A 24,394-nucleotide genomic window follows, 5' to 3' on the forward strand; every position below is an offset into this window, starting at 1 on the left:
TGAGTTGCCTCGAAAGCTTGCATATTGTAATCTTTCTAGTTAGCCAATAAAAGGTGTCATTTTGCTTGGCTTTTCTCTACATTCATAATGGCTAACACGGTACAACACCCTAGTACTACAGATATACAAGACACCGAAATGTACCGCTACTACATGGAACTGAAGACCCGGTGGAATTGATTACATCTTGCCTGAAGAAGGGGCCTGAGTTGCCTCGAAAGCTTGCATATTGTAATCTTTCTAGTTAGCCAATAAAAGGTGTCATTTTGCTTGGCTTTTCTCTACATTCATAATGGCTAACACGGTACAACACCCTAGTACTACTTTTTTCATTAACGCCTTCGTAACTCAACGATTGTTTAGAATGGCACACTTCTTCATTCCACGTCTTTAAACTCGGCCTTTTGGCACTATGTCGTTACAATAATGAACCTAAAAGCAATGCCACCAGCTATTTGTCCAAACTGTAAAGAAGCGTTAAAGACGTGAATTAAGATTAGTGTGCTTTTTAAGTTAATCGGGAAAAAAAGAGTAAGAATCGTATTACACCAACTATAGCACATATAAACGATGCCTCTGCTTTTCACAAGAAACACATTCCAGACTCACATCTGAAATGTTTAGGCTGTGAAAATGCACTGCTAGCCCTGCCAATGTCAAATGATCTCTTAGCCTGTACCAGTTCCAATAAATAAATAAATAAATAACTTTTTTAAATGACAAGTGTTGCCCTTTTAATCAACTGAGGCTGGCGGAAGACCCCCTCTAGCTAGTCGTCCAAGGACTTGCAGTTGGTGGAGTAAAGTCGATAGTTTCGGGCCTAAGGCGCCCTTGAAAACGTGCTGTTGCGTGGGTCACCAATACTAAACCATGGGATTATAGTGCAGGGGACTCTCAAAATCCGTTACAGTTCCCCCGACATCGCCACGGCAGGTTTTTGTTTCAACCAATTTCGCATCCACTGATCTCATTTAATTTGTCAGTCTTTTTCTCCCCATTTCACTCTCTTCTTATTCATTCAGAACCGCACACCAGTAATATTTTGACATTTGGAGACATTCACGAAGCCAAAAAAAAAAGTTTAATCATTTTTGTTTCCCTGAGATAATTTGATTTTGTCCAGCAAGGCTAGCAGCCCATCTAACCATGTAAGAACACTTACATTTCCACTAGAGCTTAAAATATTTTACCTTCCCTTGTTGTTTTCCTGTTTATTTGCCCTTTCCCATGTAATTTGCTCCCTTAATTGCATACTGATAAAAACCATCAGCGAATAACATAGTAGACACCTGAGCAAACGACACTGAATGCTGAAAAGCTTCAAGTGCTTTAGCGCCAGATCCAATACAGTATCCCATTCTTTTGTAAATTAATTAACCATAACACCTGGAAAAGCAGAATGAAAGCCACGGAGACGATGAAATTCTGAACAACCAAGTTTAAAATACCCTACAACGATTCCCTTGTCACCTATACAGATGCGTGGCACATTCTAATAAAACCATACCAAACTGATTTGCATCGGTCCCCAAACTGGGCAACGAAGGCTTTCTGAATTGATTGTGAAATTCCATTAAAAACCTACGTCGGTGGGAACAAAAACCTGCAGATCCAGAGAGTCCCGAAAAATGAGTGTGAGAACTATTGATTTAGTGGATAAATGTATGAATACTAAGCATTAATAGATAGACAGATAGATATAGATAAAAATAGGTATTATATAAAAATTACTCTAAATATGTATAAAAGGTACTACATACATCTTGTAGAAAAAAAGTGTAGCTGTATTTCGATAATAAAGCATAATATTACAAATTTGAAAGTGTACAGCTTCAAAAATAGTTTACTCTATCTACATTTGTACCGTAGTGGGAATCTCTTTTAACACTAGTCACATTGCTTGTGTGTTTAACCAGCTACTATCTAAAAGTACTCTCATGTTAAATGTAATGTAATAGTTCTGTCGGACGATGTCCTAATAACACCCGCTCCCCTGACCTCGAGTAGATACAGTAGATAAGGGAGGTAAAAAATGGATGGATCTGTGGAGTCACACGCCATCTGCTGTACCTAACTGGTAACTGCAACATCAGGTGACATGTTAACTTAAAACCCTTTCTAATAAAAGCACAAGTGTTTGTGTGTGTCTGTTATCTGTGTGTCCGATGCTACTGTGATTAAAACAGTTGGTGAATCACATACATTTATAGTAAGAAAATATATTGAATTTGTTATTCCATCATTTAGCGCATCATAAACATTAACACTGCTTTCATGAATCCCATTCCAAATGGCATATAACTGAGACATATGTATTGCAATTTTCATTCCAGCAAGTGGAATATTTGTGGTAATGCATTTTATTAATACAAATGTTTGTGATGTGCCATCTGCTGGAATGACAAAACAAATGTGTTTGATTACTACGTGCATCACAAAATACATTCCAATCGATGGAGCACTGCACTGAAGTCTACATTGATTTTTTAGTTTCAAACTCATCACAGTAGTCTGTGTCTGTGTGTGTCAGTGTGTATCTGGTAGCTATGTCTCTGTTATATGCCACTTGGTATGGGATTCGTAAAAGCAGTGTTAATATATGTGGTGCACCAGCTCTTTAAATGATAAATGCAATGTATTTTATTACTTCATGCATTCCAAAATACATTCCAACAGAGAGTAACTGGCGGAAATAACAGAAATCAGCTAATCCATCTTAATAATAGGACAAGTGTCTTTGTGTCTGCGCATTTGTGTTTCCGTCTCTGTCATTAAAACATATTGCGCATCTTATACAACTGTGGTAATAAAATGCACTTTATTTGTCACTCTAACAGATGGCGCATCACAAATATTAACCCTGCTTTTATAAATCCCATACTAAATGGCATATTTTAAGTGTATTGATTCATTTGATTTATTTGATTCATTTAGGGGATTAGTCTCTGGCACATGTGAGAAGTCCCGGATGGGGTCCCCTCTGATTGCATCAGAAATAAAAAAGTTAATAATGTATACATAATTATTAAGTATATGTATATGTAAATTCTATATATACTTTATATTTGTATGTATATATACTTAATTATATATTTAACATAATAATTCATATGACATTGTCCTAATTCAATACACCATGCATGAAAACACATTTAAGATGCACAATTAAAATAAGAGGTTACTGACTCTCCAGTGAATGAGAATTGAGCAACCTGTAATGACTATATTTATTTATAGTGTCATGTAATGGTGAATTAAATGAACAAGAATTATTAGACTCATTCTCGGGTAATGACTCATTGATGTATCAAAGGAATCATAATTGAAGCGATTTGACATGCTTGATTCCAGCGGTTCTTGTACATGTGAATTAAACATCTACCAGCACTGGCAAAACTAAAGATGATGACGACATCACTTTGGTCATGCATGTGCTTTAGCAATCCCATTAAACTATATTGAATCAATTTGTTCAAGTTCACAAATCAATTCATATGATTCACTGCAAAGAGGTGTTCCAAAAGAAAGGAACACTACAGTACACTCATACCATCCATGTCACAGCTTTAGTGCTTGGTTCATAGATGGGCCAAGGGAATGACGAGACTTATATATGCTGCATTCCATTTCATTGTTATGAACGTAGTAGACAGTAGTAACTTTTTTTTTCATCCACATTGTGATGAACAGAGAAGGGGAGTGATAAGCAATCTCTGGAGTTTGTGGTAACATTGCATCTTCAAGCTTGTTTCTGTGTCGAGAAGTTTGCACTTAACAATACAATGTCTGCTACATGACTTTATGGTGTCTTCAAATGGGCAAAGCCACCTAGAATATTTGCATATAAATCTATATAGTTAACAGTTAACCCCACTCATACTGCATATGAAATTGACCAATCTGAAGTCCTCAGGCGTTCATGTTATTTACATTGACTTATTAGGCTGATGACTTTATCTAAGATGACTTGCAACATTTTTTGACAAATACAATTAGTTCAGTTTCTTATGTTTTTCTAATTGGAGCACAGGCAGGTGAAGCGGCTTGCTCATGGTCACACATTGTCAGTGTACTACTAAAAACACCGTCTTTTTACTGGCACTTTATTGGTTTGTATGGGTCCTTTTAGAGCCACTGCTTAATAAAAAACATTTAATTCCAGGAAGGCTACTTTGTGTATAAAACTGTATCTTTGGTTTTTGAAAAATTTCCTAACATAAATCTTTAATGTATAATAGACTAGAAGGTTACAACAGATCAAGAAAACCTGGACCTAGCCTGTATGCTTGACTTTTAAAAATCATGAACCTTTTGGTATCATCTCTTTATGGCTGTTTATGGAACAAGTCACAGATCTAAATAAATAAAATTTCTTTCTGGAACCTTCATGTGGATAGTATTTTTGGTTCCCTGTGGCATTATTTTTAAGAACCACTTTGACATCTTTCTTTTCAAGAGTACAGTAGGATTTGAACTTATATCCAAAAGGTTTGAGGTCCAGTTTCTTAATCACAACACCACACTGTCTGTTATCAAAGTCTTTCAATAACTGAAAAGTAGATTTTTCGTGTGTATCCTGTGTTAAAAAAAAAAAAAAACTTTCTAATTTTAAAACTGCTAGGTGCATGACTACCACTCAATGTACCATCGAGGCTTAATAAGTACAGTAACAGCACATGAGGATGTTTAAATTAACATTTTAGAAGTAGTAGGGGAAAAGGGGGGTGGGGTGGGGGGGGGGAGGCTATCCCAGTAGCATCAGATGCAGGCAGTAAAAATCCTGTGCTTGGATGGGGTGTCAATCCATTATACACTAAAAATCCTGGTTCTTTAATGGCACTTTACTGGAATGTGTCCCAGTAGAGCCATTGCTGGTCAAAGAGCTGTTTCATTCAGGGAAGGCTTCTTTGAGCTTTGAAAAGGTTTTTACTCTGTGGACAAAACGTCTTCAATGTGTTTCTTAGCCTTTCCTACATAGTGGCATATGAGAAGTCAAGATAACCTGAACATGGTCTGTGTTATTGTAAACAGTAAGTGTTCTGTTAACATCATAAGCCCATTGGCAATTTCACAGATCTGTTACTATCTATTCATTGCCTGTTATGCATCTAAATAAATAAAGTTTCTTTCTGGAGCCTTCATGGGGATGGTTCTTTTGGGGACCAAAAATGGTTTCATTGTGGCATCACTCTGAAGAACCACTCTGGCACCTGTATTTTAAGAGTATAGCAGGTGAGGACCCACTTGTGCAAATGTGTGTGGGTTTTAATTTTGCCAGTACAAGAACCTAAATAGGTACATTTTAGGATGTTGAAAAAAAAGAATAGCATAAACAACAAATAAACAAACAAACAAGAAAGAAAGAAAGAAAGAAAGAAAGAAAGAAAGAAAGAAAGAAAGAAAGAAAAAGAAAGAAAGAAAAGTTACACAGGGAGAGCATGCAAACTCCATACAGATTGACATTCAGGGGCTAAGCACTGGGCCAGCTTTCACTGAGAATGATTAATCCAATTATAGGGTCATGGAGCAAGGCGGGAGCAAACTGAATGAGGATCGATTGGTTCAGGGTTCAAACCAATCTTCTAAAGCTGTGTGCTATATAAGCCCATGTATTCATTTATTATTTAATACAAATTAATGTATTAATCTAATTAATTTGGATGATAAAATCATAAGTGCAATTTAATGACTAAATTTGTTTGTGGAGTAGAAGTAGAGCTGCTTGACTATGTGAAAGGCACTATATAAAGGAGACAACTGCCCGCCCGACCGCCCGTCCACCACTCTGGTGCCCACACGGCGCTACTAATGAGGGTTTCAGGCACAGAAGCGGCAGTCTCTGGGCATTGGTTGTGCTCATTAGACTGCAGTAAATCCTGCGAAGGCATTAACGGGGCGACGCTGTGCCCGCCTTCGCTGCTGAAAGTCGGCTTTATTGATGGCTTAAAGGCTTTACTCCTCTGCAGGTTGGCAGACGGAAGGCATGGCGCGGGAAGCCAAAGACGAGGAAGGTGCCGTGGGCGCTGCGGACCCCGAGGACGACTCGCCTAACGCGATTGTCTTCAGAAAGGTAAAGTCGTGCGGTTTTATTTATTTATTTTTGTTTTATTGCTTATGTTTCCTTTGTGTCTCATCTCAACATCTCCGCACTTCGTTCTGCTTCTTTTAGCAGAAGTGTGATGCCTCAAGGGATGCCAGCATTGTGTCGGTGCATATGCGCTCTGGTGTGAAAAGTGTTCTGCTGGCCGTTGGAAGATTCTTGTGTGACCGCGGGATGTTCTTTAAATTTTCAAACACAAAGCATTCCCGTTACCTTCCGGGCTGCGCGCACTTAGTGCACCTAGTGGACTTCAAAGATCCCCCCAACACCCTCCCCCTACCTGTACTTTCTCCCTACAAACACTGGAAGCACCCCCTTGAAGTGGGCACCCCGCGTCTTTCAGGCAAACGGTGCGATGAGATCAGCTAGTTACGAGCTAACCTGCCGAGCAAAATGAGGGCTCCGTCTCTTTTGTAAGCTTTCTTTGGCTTTCCAATGCTCCTTTATGCCCCGGCCGTCGCAGTCCTTCTTCCAGATGGCAGCTTTTATCATGGCTTACATTTTTCTCTACTGAGCGATGCGTTGTTAAAGTTTTGTGGAATGTGTGAGAACGGGGAGCATATGGCAGACATTCCTCTTGAGTTTTACTTTCCAACGGATTACACCGATTTGCATTAAAATAACAATTTGAAGTGAGTTTAAGAAAACAGCGGTTATCCCTGGTGGGGCAGGCGGCTGTGCCTGGCACCCTGGTTCACTTTTAGCCGCCTTTGTGGATTTGACAGGTTCTCCCGGGTGACGTGGCCACACGCTGTCAGTTTTTTTTTGTCATCACGTTCAGGTTGTAGACTCTTCCACAGCTCTGAGTGGGGTGCAGTGACTGTCCGCAGTGGGACGGGGGCACTGCATTGTTGACAAATTCAAATTGATTAGCAGGACTGGTCATTGGGCTGCAGAAGTAAGCTAAAAAAGAACAGCAGCGGGATGAGGGGGAGTGGGTGGTTGGTCACATGTTGTTTCAGTAAATGGAAACTACCGCAACCTACTTACAGTATATATAAAGCATTTTACAAAAAGACTAAGAAACCACTTTATGAGATAAAAAACAATTGTGATTAGTAATCAATGTTATGGGGTGAACTGCTTAAACCTCCCATGGATGATGCAAGACCACTTATAGAGTTCAACCAAAGATAAGAAACAACCGATACATTGCTGTGGTCTGTAAGCTTAATTGCTTCAGTTATACTATATATATATATATATATATATATATATATATATATATATGTGTGTGTGTGCATAGTCATATATAAGTATATACAGTAATTAACATACTCGCTATAGTCATACTTATATGTTCATGTTCAAATATACATGTCATGTACATTTACATATCCATTCGTAACTACATCTGCATATAGTTATAGTTATATACAAATACTGCGCATAGTCATATACAGTCAGTACAGGAACTTGAAAATTCAGTATACCATATAGATACATAGTCATGTAAATAAATATAGTCTTTACCATGTTCATATAATCATAGTTACGTGCATATTCTCTGCAGTTATATTCATTTACTATACTTGTACTTAAACATGTGCATATATATGTATATATATATATACTGATGCATAATCATATGAAGACAGTGTATAAAGTGTTGTTAACATATACATTTACATGCACATAATTACAATTAAACATATGTACACCTACATGCACTACACATAGTCACATACAGAACATGTGCATAGACAGGCACAAATACACAATTACATCTACATAATCATAGGTAAATATGTATACTGTACTGTATGTAGGCATATACTGTCCCTGTGCACATACATACTGTATATACAATAAATATAGTTATATAAACACATATATATAGTCATTAACATTCAGCAACTCATTTACATATTGTGAGCACCAGTGTGTGTTCTTGTGTCACGAACAGTGTAATAAAGACAAGACAAGCAAAAAATGTGTCACACATTTTCTTACATAAAATGAGTGCAAGGGGAAGGATTAACAACAGGTGACAATACAGTATACTGAAAACAAGAATCAGCATCCTGTAGTCCCCATGGGTCTGGTTTCATAGACTTTGAGCCCCTGGCTACCAATGGTGCGGATGTCTTGGGGGCTATTTCTGGTGCCCATGCCTCTCTCCTTCTCACCTCCTGTCCTCCAGGAAATCCTCGAACACCACCTAACCCCCCACGGTCTACATTTGGTTTTGCTAGTATGGTGGCCATAACTACATTGGGAGTGAGGGTTAGGTCTCAACTTTAACAGGAACACCAGCCTAGAGGTCCCTCTAGTGGCCACTGTTGTCGCTGCTCCACATGGTCTGTTCAAGGCACCCATAAGGCTACACATTACTGTACTAGCAAGGATTCCATATAAAGGGCATCACACAACTCCATGTATTCTTGTGCTTAGCCATGGATGAAACCTCTAGTGGCAAGCCAGGCTTTTCTCTTGTACCCTGTCATTCCATTTAATCAAAGGTCAAGTATGCCTAGCAACTAATGGGTTCCAAGCCCTCCAGCACTCAGGAGGTGCTATGCCTGACGTTGTCATCCAGTACTTAGGTTGTACAGAAACTTAAGGTTAAGTTGCAGATGCCTGCCCTCTGCATTTGAGAAAGGTTGCTGAATGTCACTATGCTATGTGTTAATTCTCCCATTTACCATAGCAGTCTATATCTTATATCTGTCCAGGCCATGTACAGGGTGTCCTCTGGTTACGACACAGTTCCGTTCCTACAACAGTGATGTAAACCAAATTTTGGTGTAAGTCGAAACACACCCTAGCCTAAGTTACTTACCTATCCTAACACATTTGCAAAATCATAATCTAGAACATAAAAACACAACTAACCCACAGAAAAGAGACAAGAACATAAATATACTATACTGTACACTGTACTGTAGTAACAGAAAAAATGAGTGTAAAAAAAAATCCTTACCTTTATTCCTTCTCACGTCTCAATTTTTTTTAAGTTATTATGGGAGTGAGCGTTGTAAACTCGAAACGTTGTATGTCGAGATGTTGTAACTCGAGGACTACCTGTATTACATATGGGAAAAATGTCTTCGTCTGGTTGACTTTGCTGGTACCCACATATTTTCTTGACATCTGTGTGTCTACCATAATATAAATTCTATGTGTATGGCTTACTATATAAAGCCAATTGATAAGAGGCTGTGGTGGATAGCCAGGGTCCTTACCTGGTGAGGATGCCTCAATAGTAGAAAGACTGAGGGAGAAAACAGACACAGGACATTACTTCCCCTGGAGTGCTAGATGGCAGCCCCCATGGGCTGCTGTGGTGCCTCGGATTCCTACATGGTTTCATGGGAATTGGAGCTCGGTACAGCCCTGTTGGGATTACAAGCGCTGCTTTGTTGGGTTTCATCTCACCTGGAAGTGCTTCCAGACTATGCTAAAGTGTCACTGCAATAACTCCCAGGTGCAGGATAAAAGAAACCTGCTGCCACTGCTCCAGGAGCCAGATTTGGGAGGAAGGTAACACAGTTTGCTGGAGGAGGAGTGGAAGCAGAAGGAGACAGAGTAAGGGATGGAGAAAGATATTGCTTTGTGCTGGTGCTTATTTATACTTTGTACTGTGCTGTGGGAAATGCTTGGGAAAGAGTTTCCCATCTGTAAATAAGCCTGTGCACTGAAAAAGAACTTCTGTCTGCGTCTGTCTGTGCTGGGTTTGAGGAGCTGGTGCACCCCCTACAGGCCACAGGTGGCATAGTCAGTAGGATTCCTGGCTGTCTGCAAGGCAGGGACCTGCGTTTTTTTTTTCTTGTGGTGCAAGCGCAACAGCACACACATAAAGCCTGAACACAATGCACATAATCACCACTCCTGTCCTGATGGGAAAAAGAAGGTCCAGGTGGACCACTAAGGCAGCAGGAGGCCAGCCCATGTTGTTGTCTACAGCAAAGGAGCCGACATGGGGAGCATCAGGGTTGTCTGGAAGAGACCAGACAGCAGAGTTCATTTGGAGATATGTACCATGCCCAGGGCTGGTATTCCCCGGGAGTATAACATACTTGGCACACTGGTGGTTGAAGAGACTCCCTGGCTATGACAATGGCGGTATGAACTTCAATGGATCAAACATAGAATACCTCACTCCATTGCTCGCTCAAAAGGGTCACGTGTCCAATCCCAGGAAGAGTCTGCAGTGATAGGTGGCCCTTGAATTGCCTGGGGCCTTACCCAAAGGACAAAATTCCAAAAAGGGGGGGAGAGGGTGCTGAATGCTTAAACTGCCTACACATACAGGTAAGGGCTTGGGAAACATGTCCCTGAATCCCGCCAGTAAATTTGTAGAGGCAGGATTGGCTGGCCAGGCAGAGGGCCTTACCAAGCCAGAAGGGCACCCTATAGAGCATGCGCAGGAAAGATACAGGTTCAATGGCTCACGGCCATTGTCCACTTCCAGCTGAAACAAATAATGATGTTATGGGTGTACGGGAGCTGGAAAGCCTGCTCCAATCCATACAGTCTCTGTTGCAGATGGTAAATCTCCTGAGACAGATGATTGAGAGTATGGATAGGACGGCCAAGGCACCCTTGGAGACTACACAGGACTACCTAAGGAAGCTTGCAGCATGATTTTCCTGTAAGGTAGATGCAGTGGTACAGGTGAGTGACTCCTGTACTGTACTCAAAAAGTGAATTCTGAACCAATTTCCTCAAGATGTGACATCTGAAGGATGGTGAGTAGACAGATGTCCAACAGTAGATTGTGGGTGTCCTGCCCTTGGTGGCTGGGGAGAAAGACAGAGGGCAGGATATAACAGAGTAAAACAGACTCACACCGGATGCATGTATAAAACCAAGGAACTTTTTATTTTTCTTCACCTGTAGGGCACGTCTTCCCCGTGTCCCACAGGCACAACACAGTCCCAAAGCACACCACACAAAACACCACACTCTTCTTCTTTAACCACCACTCCCCTCCATCAAGCTTTGTCTCCCTCCTCCTGACTCTGGCTCCTTGAGTGGTGGCTGCAGGGCCCTTTTATAGTCCACCCGAAAGTGCTCCAGGTGGTTGACTGCTGAGTTCTAGCTGCACTTCTGGGTGTAGCGAATACACTGTCCATAAGGGCTCAGGAGTCCCAGCTGCAGTACCCCCTAACAGAACCTGTGGGATCCAACAGGGCTGCACCCAACTCCAATCCCCATGGAACCCTGTGGGAAACCAAGGCACCACTCCAACCCAGGGGTGCTGCCATCTGGCGTCCAGGGGAGGTATTGCAAAGTCCATGGCTGCTCCCCCTGAACATATAGACCCCAGCCGTCTGCCACTATATATATATATATATATATATATACTGTATACCACAGGTATATATATATATATATATATATATATACCTGTGGTGGGCTGGCACCCTGCCTGGGATTTGTTCCCTGCCTTGCGCCCTATGTTGGCTGGGATAGGCTCCAGCAGACCCCCATGACCCTGTTATATATATACAGTTATATAATATATATACAGTATATATATATATATGTTATCTATATACTCTATATATTTATATTTGTGTGGAACCACATTACCACTAGCATTTGATCACAAAGTGGGCAGGTGGTCCGTATGAAGCCTTGAGCACTGTGGGCACAGCATACTGGAACTACGCTAAGAAAAGGTGCTGGTGCTCCAAGCACAAACTGGAAGTGAGGAGTACATGAGTATATAAATGTGTGGGGGGGAATGGGGGCTTGGGCTAGAAGGATAATGTTTTTTTCCACGCTGACAAGGAAAATAGGATAAGACCCAAGGTTTTGGCTGGATGAAATCCATAAGGTGTGCAACCGAAAAAGAAAAAGCAAGTAACAAATATACCTGGTGAAAGATGGAACAAAGCAGGGCATACGCAATGAGAAAAGGTGAGAGGAGGTGAGAAAACAGTCATTACTGAAGATCAATGGAGAGATTAAAAAGTTAGACCCAGAGAAATGTGTGATCTCAGGCTGAGAATGAGCTAATTTTCTTTGAAATGTGTCTTTGAAGACTTGTAAAAGAACACAAACAGAGACATCAGTGTGGCTGTGATCAAGAGACGTGAAGTGTTCTACAATCTGCTTTGTGAGATCTTTGATCTTAATGGCTCAACCGTGTTCCTTGAAATGGTCTGCTAGCCATTTCTGTGTTTCGCCTCTGCAGATGGCTGGGTGTATCCACAAGAAATGCAGCAAATAAGACTTTTAGACTGGCAAGAGGGCCATTGTTTAATGTTAAATTTACCATGGGTATCAGTTACAAGTGTGTTATTGGTCACATATTTTCAAGTGACACCACGGCACCTATTACTGTTCAAAGGGCCTGGTGGGGAATATGGCTCTCTGTTGTGAAGTGAGCTGTGGATGTTAGTGAGCAAGTTTGATTTGGTTAGGTAGATGAGGAGAGAGTTAGGGAAAAAATGGCTGCTGTGGAGTCTGTAAAATGGGGAAGTTTGATTTGATGACCTTTGGGAGAGACAAAGAGCTAGAGTGGAATGGGAGGATCAGCAAGATGTAGGTTTTTATTGGGGTTCCTCTTAAGAGTGGATATTACAAGGTCTACTTCTGGCTCGATTGAGAGCCCCGTCCACAACATGATAAGGTATCCTCTATCAATGGAGAAAGTCCTTATGCTGAGCACTTCATTACAGAAGTCACTCTCATCACTACTGAGCTCAAGAGTGTTTGGTGTGTCACATATGGAGGAGCTGTAGAGGAGGTACAGTCACTCTGTGAGTCAGTTGGCTTGTGATAGACAGTGGTTTGAAGTTCTTTACAGTGGATAGAAAGACTGACATCTAAATATGGCAGAGTTGTGATGAAAATGTCGACTGTAAACCTGAGAGATGGATGAAACTAGCAAAATCAGCCAGCAACTGCTGTGGGTGGCTTCTGTATTAGCTTGTGATGGTGTTTCATATGAAAAGTGTTATGATAACCACCAATTCAAAAAAAAAAACCAAACTCTCAAAAAGGGTGTAGGCCAGTGTTTCCCAACCTCAGTCCTGGGGGCATACTGTCGCTGCAGGTTTTTGTTCCAACCAGCTTTTGTTTTTCATTGGACTCATGGGCTAATTAAGTGTTGTGTTATTTCCCAAGTTCTGTGTTTTGGGAACAATATAGAAAACTAAGTTTGGTAAAAAATATATATTTATATATTGTGACAGTCGGCTGGGAGCTATGCCCAGCTGGAACGCTTGGAAGGACTGGGAGTGGTACTATGCCTCCCTTGGACCACAAGAGGGCAGCCACCCTGGTTTGTGTGGGAGCCATGGGAACTGAGCATGGAAGATCAACCCTGTAGGGGCCCGTGGCCACTGCCAGGGGGCGCCCAGAGGATTGAGGAGCCCTGGACGTCAGCACTTCCGCCACTCCTGGAAGTGCTGCCAAAAGGATTACCAGGGACACCCAGAGTGCTTCCGGGTGCTCATGTGACACTTCCGCCACACCAGGAAGTGCCGCAGGAAGATCGTCAGAGGGAACCTGGAGCATGTCCGGGTGGGTGTAAAAGAGTCCGCCTTCCTCCAGTCATTAGCCGGAGTCGGGAGGAAGAGGACAAAGCTCAAGAAGGAGGAACGGAGGCGGTGAAGGAAGGAAGTAAGGACTGTTGGAAGGCCCGGACTTAAGGGTGTTTGGTGAAGGGACACTGGGTTGTGTGCTGGACTATTGTAAATAGTGTAAATAAACGTGTGTGTGTTTTGGAATTGCTGGTGTCTGCCTGTTGGTGTTCGGGCTGCTTTACCACAATATATATATGTTAAAATGTACCAAGCAGTTATATGGGAATAATGTATTTTTTCTTTTTAATAATATTTTCATTTTGATTTTCATTCTACTTTTCTAGGTGTTCTAATTGTTTAATTAATCCATTATTTACTAATTAGTGGGTCTGATGCTAAAGTACTTGCAGTCTTTGATTATTCAGTGTTGTTTGCCAGCGTGTCTGCTCTGCTCATTTTTAATTGTCATTAATAAGATATAACAAAGGGAAAAACTGCACAGACAAAGGGCAAAATATAATGAAATCAACAAAAGAGAGTTAAGCATTTAAATCTATAGCAAAAGCAGACATACGTATTTCTAAATGTCTTATAAATGTAAAAATCATGATGCTGTGCTTTTCTGAATGTAGGATAAAAGAAAAATAATACCAGCTAATTAAATGAGATCAGTGCTATCAGGTGTTGTCACTGATTAGGAATCTGGTTGGAACAAAAACCTGCAGTCACAGGGAGTCCCCAGGTCTGAGGTTGGGAAACATTGGTGTAGACTTTAAAAACCAAATACCAGACCATCCATCCATCCATCCATCCTCTTCCGCTTATCCGAGGTTGGATCGCAGGGGCAGCAGCTTGAGCAGAGATGCCCAGACTTCCCTCTCCCCGGCCACTTCTTCTAGCTCTTCCGGGAGAATCCCGAGGCGTTCCCAGGCCAGCCGGGAGACATAGTCCCTCCAGCATGTCCTGGGTCTTCCCCATGGCCTCCTCCCAGTTGGACGTGCCCGGAACACCTCATCAGGGAGGCGTTCAGGAGGCATCCTGATCAGATGCCCGAGCCACCTCTTCTGACTCCTCTCGATGCGGAGGAGCAGCGGCTCTACTCTGAGCCCCTCCCGGATGACCGAGGTTCTCACCCTATCTTTAAAGCCCAGACACCCTGCGGAGGAAACTCATTTCAGCCGCTTGTATTCGCAATCTCGTTCTTTCGGTCATTACCCATAGCTCATGACCATAGGTGAGGGTAGGAACATAGATCGACTGGTAAATTGAGAGCTTTGCCTTTTTCACCACAACAGACCGATGCAGAGCCCGCATCACAGCGGACGCCGCACCGATCTGCCTGTCAATCTCACGCTCCATTCTTCCCTCACTCGTGAACAAGACCCCGAGATACTTGAACTCCTCCACTTGGGGCAGGATCTCGCCTCCCACCCTGAGAGGGCACTTTACCCTTTTCCGGCTGAGGACCATGGTCTCAGATTTGGAGGTGCTGATTCCCATCCCAGCCGCTTCACACTCAGCTGTGAACCAATCCAGAGAGAGCTGAAGATCACGGCCTGTTGAAGCAAACAGGACAACATCATCTGCAAAAAGCAGTGATCCAATCCTGAGCCCACCAAACTGGACCTACTTAACACCCTGGCTGCGCCTAGAAATTCTGTCCATAAAAGTTATGAACAGAATCAGTGACAAAGGGCAGCCCTGGCGGAGTCCAACTCTCACTGGAAACGGGTTCAACTTACTGCCGGCAATGCGAACCAAGCTCTGACACCGGTTGTACAGGGACCGAACAGCCCTTATCAGGGGGTCCGGTACTCCATACTCCCGGAGCATCCCCCACAGGATTCCCCGGGGGACACGGTCGAACGCCTTTTCCAATTCCACAAAACACATGTAGACTTGTTGGGCAAACACCCATGCACCCTCCAGGACCCTGCTAAGGGTGTAGAGTTGATCCACTGTTCCGCGACCAGGACAAAAACCAAACTGTTCCTCCTGAATCTGAGGTTCAGCTATCCGACGGACTCTCCTCTCCAGAACCCCCGAATAGACTTTTCCAGGGAGGCTGAGGAGTGTGATCCCTCTGTAGTTGGAACACACCCTCCAGTCCCCCTTCTTAAAGAGGGGGACCACCACCCTGGTCTGCCAATCCAGAGGCACTGTCCCTGAAGTCCATGCGATGTTGCAGAGACGTGTCAACCAAGACAGTCCTACAACATCCAGAGCCTTGAGGAACTCCGGGCGTATCTCATCCACCCTCGGGGCCCTGCCACCAAGGAGTTTTTTGACCACCTCGTGACCTCAGTCCCAGAGATGGGGGAGCCCACCTCCGAGTCCCCAGGCTCTGCTTCTTCATTGGAAGGCATGTTAGTGGGATTGAGGATGTCTTCGAAGTACTCCCCCCTCCGACCCACAACGTCCCGAGTCGACATCAGCAGCACACCATCCCCACCATATACAGTGTTGACACTGCACTGCTTCCCCCTCCTGAGATGCCGGACAGTGGACCAGAATCTCCTCAAAGCCATCCGAAAGTTGTTCTCCATGGCCTCCCCAAACTCCTCCCATGCCCGAGTTTTTGCCTCAGCAACCACCGAAACCGCATTCCGCTTGGCCTGCCGGTACCTATTAGCTGCCTCCAGAGTCCCACAGGAGCAAAGGGTCCAGTAGGACTCCTTCTTCAGCTTGACAGCATCCCTCACCGACGGTGTCCACCAACGGGTTCGGGGATTGCCGCCACGACAGGCACCGACCACCTTCCGGCCACAGCTCTGGTCAGCCGCCTCAACAATAGAGGCACGGAACATGGCCCATTCGGACTCAGTGTTCCCCACCTCCCTCGGGACGTGGTCGAAGTTCTGCCGGAGGTGGGAGTTGAAGCTGCTTCTGACAGGGGACTCTGCCAGATGTTCCCAGCAGACCCTCACAACACGTTTGGGCCTACCAGGCCTGACTGGCATCCTCCCCCACCATCGAAGCCAACTCACCACCAGGTGGTGATCAGTTGACAGCTCCGCCCGAGTGTCCAAGACATGTGGCTGCAAGCCCGACGACACGACCACAAAGTCGATCATCGAACTGAGGCCTAGGGTGTCCTGGTGCCAAGTGCACATATGAACACCCCTATGCTTGAACATGGTGTTCGTTATGGACAATCCGTGGCGAGCACAGAAGTCCAATAACAAAACACCACTCGGGTTCAGATCGGGGGGGCCATTCCTCCCAATCACGCCCTTCCAGGTCTCACTGTCATTGCCCACATGAGCATTGAAGTCTCCCAGCAGTACGAGGGAGTCCCCAGAAGGTATGCCCTCTAGCACCACCTCTAGGGACTCTAAAAAGGGTGGGTACTCCGAACTGCTGTTTGGTGCATACGCACAAACAACAGTTAGGACCCGTCCCCCCACCCGAAAGCGGAGGGAGGCTACCCTCTCGTCCACCGGGGTAAACAGGATGTACAGGAAGTACATCTGGGTCTTGTATCAGAGGGGCAGCTGTGCCTCACTCAGATTGAGTAAGAGTCAGGTGAGGAGTTGGACAACACCCACTGGGAAGAGATGGAGGAGAAAAGAGAGAAGAGACAAGAGAAAGAATTACACTGCTGTGCTGTGCTGTACTAACAGTGCTGCTACCACTGCTAAAGGTATTCTGTTCAATAAATACTAACTTTTTTAATTCAGGACTGTGTCTGTGATTTTGTGTTTGGGGTTAGGGGTTCAGCAATGCCCCCTAGGGATCAAAACACATATAAAATATACATATATGTAGACATAATACACATGCACATTCATATATACATATGCATATTCATATATGAAAAAAATATAAAGATTATTATTGACCCGATAAATGCGCGATGGACAAATGCGCACCGACAAATGCGCGCTGACAAAACCGCGAACTGATTTTCGACAAATGTGCGCCGACAAAATCGCGAAAATCAAAATCTCTGTATGAACAAGCTGTGGAAAGCCTATTGACTGTGCTGACCCACTAATATGTAGCCGGGTATCATGTAATATATAGCAAAATGTTTTATTTCTCATATCTCATAATATTGACATCTAAATTAAGTTTTATAAACCATATTTAAGTAGAACTTTTTATGCTTTTATACTACTAATTATCGCGCATTTGTCGGCGCGTTTTTGTCGGCACGCATTTGTCGGTGCAATTTTGACGTTGTGATTTTGTCGACGCGCATTTGTCTATCGCGCATTTGTCGATCAACCAAGGTTATTACCACACTAAAATTAAAAGAAGGTAAAGACTCAATGCTCAGGTTTTGGCTGTATAGCCTTAATCAGGTGTGCGTGTTGTGTCTTTTACTTTTCTCCTTTTTTGGCATGCATGCTGACACAGCCCTTTACGAACTCCATATGTTCAACATTTATATTGTACATAATTAAAAGGTTAGCAGGAATGATGAGCTTAATCAGTATGGAAAGAGAAAACAAAAGCAACAGCAGATACTGTATTAGAAGTATACTTTTAGCAGCAGTTTTCCCTGATGTGGCTGCAGGAAAACACAGGATGCCGTCTTTGCTGTTGTGCTTTAGTGTGATTCAAATTCATGTTGGGGTTCAAATTGTTTCATGTCTCTTTTGTTCACTTTGAAGTATGTTGATTATTTTACTGCTGCTTTTCTTGGACATATGCATTGTTCTTCGATTTTGATTTTGTTTATGTATAAGTCTGTGTGTTATGTTCCATGTGCTTTGTGTGTGATACCCCATGAGGCAAGGCCACTTGCCAGTCATAGCTAGTAACTGCCCTCTGCCCCATAAATCTGAAGGGTCTCCCACAGTTCCTGGCAGTCCATTGTGAATGTGCTCTGCAGTGGTGAGCCTAAAAAAATGTTCTATCATATCAATCACTTAAGTGTAATTTGTTTCTTTAATTTCTTTAGGCAGATTGAAACACAGCTACAGAATGATTACACTTCCCATGACTTTCTTGTTTTCTTCATGTTTGTAGTTACCATCTCTAAAAGAGTTCAGTCTGGAAACAAAGACAAAATCATAAGCCATGCTACCTTGATGAATTTACTAAAAATTCCAGATTAATACAGTCATGCCTAACAAACTATGGTCTAGTCCACACTACACAGATAATTTTGGAAACAATATCTTTTTTAATTGTTTATATCTCCCATCCGCACTGAAACAATGATTTCGACTACCGAATTCTAATTTTTCTGAAGATGCTCTCCAAAGTATATATATATGTACTGTATACATTGAAAATGCTAGTGTGCATTGCAGTGTGGATGAAAAACCAGAGCTTTCTAAAAACACTGATGTATGATTGCCATGTGATCAGTGCCTGGTTATCATGTGATCTACATCGAAATGGTGGACGACTTCTTTTAACTACAGCTCTCTGTATTGTCTGTTTTGGTTGCTTGTTTAGAGTAACATGTTATTTGTAAAATCTGCAAGTATTCCTGTAACAACGACAAAGGACTTTGCATTTTCAGCATCTGTAAAACATGCAGAATGGTCATGGATAAACTAGTGTGGTGGGACAATTTAATAAATAAAGTAGTCATACCAGATCAGTGCCTTGAGAATTTTACAGGTCAGGTCAGGTTGGGGAGCATGCACTGGTACAGCGAGTTGCCACACCCACCAGTTGGTAACCCCCTAGGCAGACACATGGTCCAGTCTCACCCTCCGGAAATGCAATTTACCAGTGTTAAGGAACTCTCTTTAATGTTTCAAGAAACTATAGCATTTTTATGATATACACTAGGTGTGGGCAAATTCAGTCCTGGAGGGCCGCAGTGGCTGCAGGTTTTTGCTCCAACCCAATTGCTTAATAAGAAACCCTTATTGCTCAAGTAACACCTCAGCTTCACTTTAGTTGTCTTGCTCGTTAAGATTTTGAACCCTTATTGCTTATTTTAGTCTTAAACAGCTGTATTCTTGGTTTTTAATTGTTCCTAATTAGCAATACCACGCAAATGACAAAAGAGACCAGCATTTCTCCATTTAGCTTGTTACCATTTACACCTGTGTGTATTTATCACGCACTATTTGGTTTAATTAAATACTTGGAAGGAAAGTGAAGAGAAAAAAGTTAAGCACTGAGAATTACTCATCTGTTTTAGACTTCAAATCATTTGGATGATATCCTTAGAAAGGAAAATAAATCTAGGATATGAGAATGACCTGACATGGCAGAGTTAAAGCACTAGCAAGACATGAAATTAAATAATTGACAAGGATTGTTTTTTAATTAAGCAACTGGGTTGGAACAAAAACCTGCAACCACTGCGGCCCTCCAGGACTGAATCCGCCCACCCCTGGTATACACCAATAAGATCCCCAGTGAGGTCATTTTAAAGGTCACCTGCATTCTCTACCACACACCCATCAAGGAAGATTTAAACATTTTCAGCATGTCAGTGTGGATGGCAAACTACAGGTATGTGCCGCTTAACATCCACAATACTTTCTGTGCAAAAGGACGTTGTGCAAACACCATATTAAATTCAGTACTTAGCAAAGCTACATGGGATACTGTAGTGTACCTATTTTTACTTAATACAGAGAGATAACTATATAACACTCCAGAGACACGGTATGGTACAGTAAACTTTTAATTTGTAAGAAAACAGTACAGTACCAGCAGTGCAGTCACATTGTATACAAGAGACATGGGATATGCCTGTAGTGTGCGGGAAGATGTTGCATTCGCTACATCCCATTCTTCAGTCTGAATTTCTGAACTCTGTTATATATGGACATACATGTGGTTGGATGTTGCCCAACCAGACATTATACTGCACATAGCTGTATTACAAAATGATCTAATAAAGTTATTGTGGATGGAAAATGTTTAAAATGGAAAAGGTGTCTTAAAAGTATCTGTTCTAGTATGAACTAGAATTAATGGAATACTCCATTCAAAAATTATTATTTATTTATATATTACTTACCTCATGTAGTTTGTAGCAGTGGGTGATAAAACATTTAATCTCATATCTTTATGAAGAATGGCCATGACAAAGTTTCTGATAGAATGGGACCCAATGGTGATCAACATCAGACAACAGCAAACAATATCAAAAACATTCATGAAAAAATTCCACATCACTTATGTTTCATAATCCACATATCAACTTATCCAGATGTGTGCTCACAATGTGTACACCACATGTGCTTTTCATGCCTTAGAATTGAAGACTGGCTTCTTGACCAATCAATGAAAGTGAAAAACGGGTCTTCAGTTCAAAAGTGCCACCCCTGTGTAAAAAGGTTTCCTGCTTGTTAACTATTTTCTGGGGTTATTTAACAATACATACATCTGTTTTAAAATTGGATAACTTGATGTGTGGGTTATGCAACACGAGTAATGTCAGATTTGTTCATGGATATTTTTGATAGTGTTTGCTGTTGTCCAGTGTTGGTCATCTTTGGGTCCCTTTCTATCAGCAACTTTCTTATCTTTATTGTGCCATCTCCACAAATTACATGAAGTAAGTACATTTATACTCTGGCAGAGACATCTATAAACATGGTCATGCACAGAGGATGTGCACCTTGGTCTGTTTATCATACAATATTTCAGTGCGGGACACTTACTGGTAGCTGAAACTCCCTTCTTTTGTCACAAAGTTTGCTCTTTGCCTCTACATATCACTCTTCAGATATTTCCATTTCTGCCTGCTCACATTTTTATCTTTGTACAGAGTCGGGGTGATTTCTCACAATGAATTGGGGCACATTTGGGTATCTCTTTGTGCTTTTAATGTTCGATTGTAAAGTTGCGGATAGAGACGCATCGCTGCACACAGACATGCTGAGGACTGCATGGTCACAAAATTTTGAGGACACAGGGTCGCTGGCACAAGGTCCACATACCAGGACTGCGGATGAAATTTATGTCACATGCACCATAGTGGACTCTTGCGGCAAAGTGCACACACTGGTATAAACAGGCCTTAACATATAAAAATAAATATTATTTTTGGCTGGTGATAGTAAATTGTGAATATGCCCTACTGTCCAATCCAGTTTTTGTCTTGAGGCCAAAATCGCAGGACTCCTCACAAAATTCATGTGGATGAACATTACAATCAATGTTCAGCAGACGCTGCAAGGCTGAAAAAACTGACTCTGCTGCTTAAAGTTGTACCCAGAAGCTGTTCCCACATGGAGAGAGATGAAAAAGCTCTTCTTTAGAAGAAGATCTATTGGTTTGCCCAATTTTTGAGGCTTACTGCATTATGCTCATGCCATAATCATTATGATCGTACCTCTGTGTCATGGCCAACTAGTCATTAAGGTGTCCATTAATCCCAATGCAGCTCATGATTTGAAACAAGAGACATTTGGGTGCATTAGATTTTCTATTAATTTTACATCAGACACATACAGCAGTGTTTCCATGATGTGTAGCAGAAAAATGTAAATTTGCCAGTCACGTTGTATCAGATGGTGAAGGTGGCTGCGTGGTGCTTCAAAGCACAAGGGAAGCCCGCAGCGGCATACAATATTTATGATGTGATGGATTAAGTCTTAAAGCAGACTCATACAGCTGGTAGTGGGTGTAGCTTACTTTGCATGCACATAAGATTAATAGTATCTGTAAGCACGTGGCGTTATGGCAATGCAGTTGTACTGCCTACCCCTACAGTACAGGGAGTGTTACCACTCAGGGCTAAATGAACCAAATTCCAATAGGAGCACAGGGAAATGTCTTTAAAATTACAGATAGAAAAATGAGTGACTAACCGCAGAAAAACAGAGCAAAAATGTACATTTAAAAATTAGGACACACCTTCTGTAGAGCAGTCACTCATGCCAGTTGAACACCCTTCATTTAATGTTCCCCAAGTATATCTTCCCTTTGTCATGCCCATCTGGTCAAGTGGCTAAGCAACATTTATTAAGACAAGCTACCTGGTGACAGAGTCTCTGGATTATTTGTGCGTGATGAAAGGATCAGGAGATAATAATGTGAGCCAGAATTGTAGTCAGTAACAGTCAAGATCAAAACCAGGAGATCAAGAAATATATTGAGAAACTAAAGCAATGGGGCAAACCGAAAATCAAAGGCAAAGAATACATTGAAACAGAAGCGAACCTTGCACTTGGTCTACTTAGAAATGAAGCTAACTAACACTAAAGATTATTGTTTATTTTTTTTAACCCAACTGAAGGATAATTGTGACTCGCTCCGTGGCCATACCTGATCTTACAGATGCAACGACTGTGGACACATGACCCATGATTCTCGTTAGGTAAATAACAAACAGGAAAAATAAAAAAAAATCACAAATTGTTTCCAAACAAGTATTAAACATTAAACTTATGGAAATGAATGTGTACTATGACAGGAAGGGTGTGTATATTTTAGCATTGTCTCCTAAAGCTTTGGTGGGAGTTCTGAGTCTTTCTGTTTTGTTTTACATTTCTTGATCTTTGTTCATGTATATCTGGCTGTGTCTCTGTTTCTCATCTTTGGATCTAATTGTTTGCCAGAACTGTCTGACCTCCTGCTTGAATTATATCGATTTTGCTTTCTTGTGGAATTTGTGATTTCATGGTTCCTGACACCTCTTTAGATTATTTTTTCCCATTTATTCTGCTGCCAGAATCTGGTACCCAAATCTACCGACAATAGGCATTAGAGTGTTGCCAGAAAGACATCATTTGGTGCCAATTTATCCTGCAGTAGTAGGTCAGGCTTTTTTTTTTTGTTTTGCTTTTACACTGAGCATACAGTGTGCCTTGGACTAGCAGCCCATCAACTCAAACATTAGCTGTGAAATTAAGACTTTCTGATTTATGATAAGATTACGTTCTGGAGTTAAAAAAGTACTTTTGTTCAAAATACTCAGTTTTCTCATGGTTCTTAAAATATTTGACTTTTTTAAGCATTTCTTATTACTGAAATAATTTTTCCTGCTTGTTACTTTCACTTCCAAGGCAGCTTAATTTTGTGGATGAAATCCCAAAAGAATAAAGTAAAGGGACTATTCACAACAGTCATTAATTACTTTTCTCTGGAGATTTAACTAGTTGTACTGCCTTCGATAAGGAACAAAGTCAGTCATTTTTTATTTTAAGAGATAACAGGGAGATGAATCAAAAGCAACCAGTAATGAACCAAGGTCAAAACTGAAGGAGATTTTAGTAACATAACCCAACACATAAACCAAAAACACAGCTGAAATACACAAGCAAAGTGAGGGAACTACTCAAAGTGAACTTTTGAGCTTGCAAGCAATTGTGAAAATTCTTTGAGATTTATTCATAAATTTGGATGCAGCTGTCAGTATGTTATCATTTCTGTTAAAGAGCTGATGTAATGCATAATACATAGCAAGATGGGGCTCTACCAATAAGACTGGACATTTAAAATCGTGGTGTCCATGCTGAAAAGCAATATACTGTACTAAGGCTACATCCAGACTACTATGCTTTCATTTTTCATGCTAGCATTTTCATATCGTAGTATTCTTGTCCATACCAAAATGATGAAAAAGCATAAGACATAATTGTCGGCCTGTACAGGGTATGCACACAGCATACACATCTTAAACCAGGCATGCACTGTGTGATTTTGGCACAATTTGCAGTCATCAACTGATTTTCTCAGTAGGCTTGAAATACAGCTTTATCAGCCGTTGTTTGTTTGTGTGGTTGTGGTGCCTAATTGCATCTCACATTTAGGCTGTCACACGAAAAAGTTCGGCTATGTCAGAAATTTCAGTCAGCTGTCTTGTAGTGTAAGCAGTCTCACAAGATGATTTTTTGATATCGCTATCAAATTTCCTGAAATTTCAAAAAGAAAAAGTTGA

The 24,394-nt window shown here is 41.8% G+C and overlaps 1 protein-coding gene across 3 annotated transcripts in view; it reads left to right on the top strand.

Moving 5' to 3' along the window:
* The window catches only part of rgs6 (regulator of G protein signaling 6), a 160,047-nt gene that overhangs the window by 21,814 nt on the left and 113,839 nt on the right, over window positions 1–24,394 (top strand). For all 3 annotated transcript variants that reach the window (XM_028821925.2, XM_028821922.2, XM_028821923.2), the window contains exon 2: window positions 5,967–6,070. In XM_028821925.2, coding sequence (XP_028677758.1) covers window positions 5,984–6,070 — 87 coding nt within the window. In that variant the 5' untranslated portion in view covers window positions 5,967–5,983. The remainder of the gene's footprint in view (window positions 1–5,966; window positions 6,071–24,394) is intronic.

This window comes from Erpetoichthys calabaricus, chromosome 16, assembly GCF_900747795.2.
Source record: "Erpetoichthys calabaricus chromosome 16, fErpCal1.3, whole genome shotgun sequence".
In the NCBI taxonomy this organism is placed as follows: domain Eukaryota; kingdom Metazoa; phylum Chordata; class Cladistia; order Polypteriformes; family Polypteridae; genus Erpetoichthys; species Erpetoichthys calabaricus.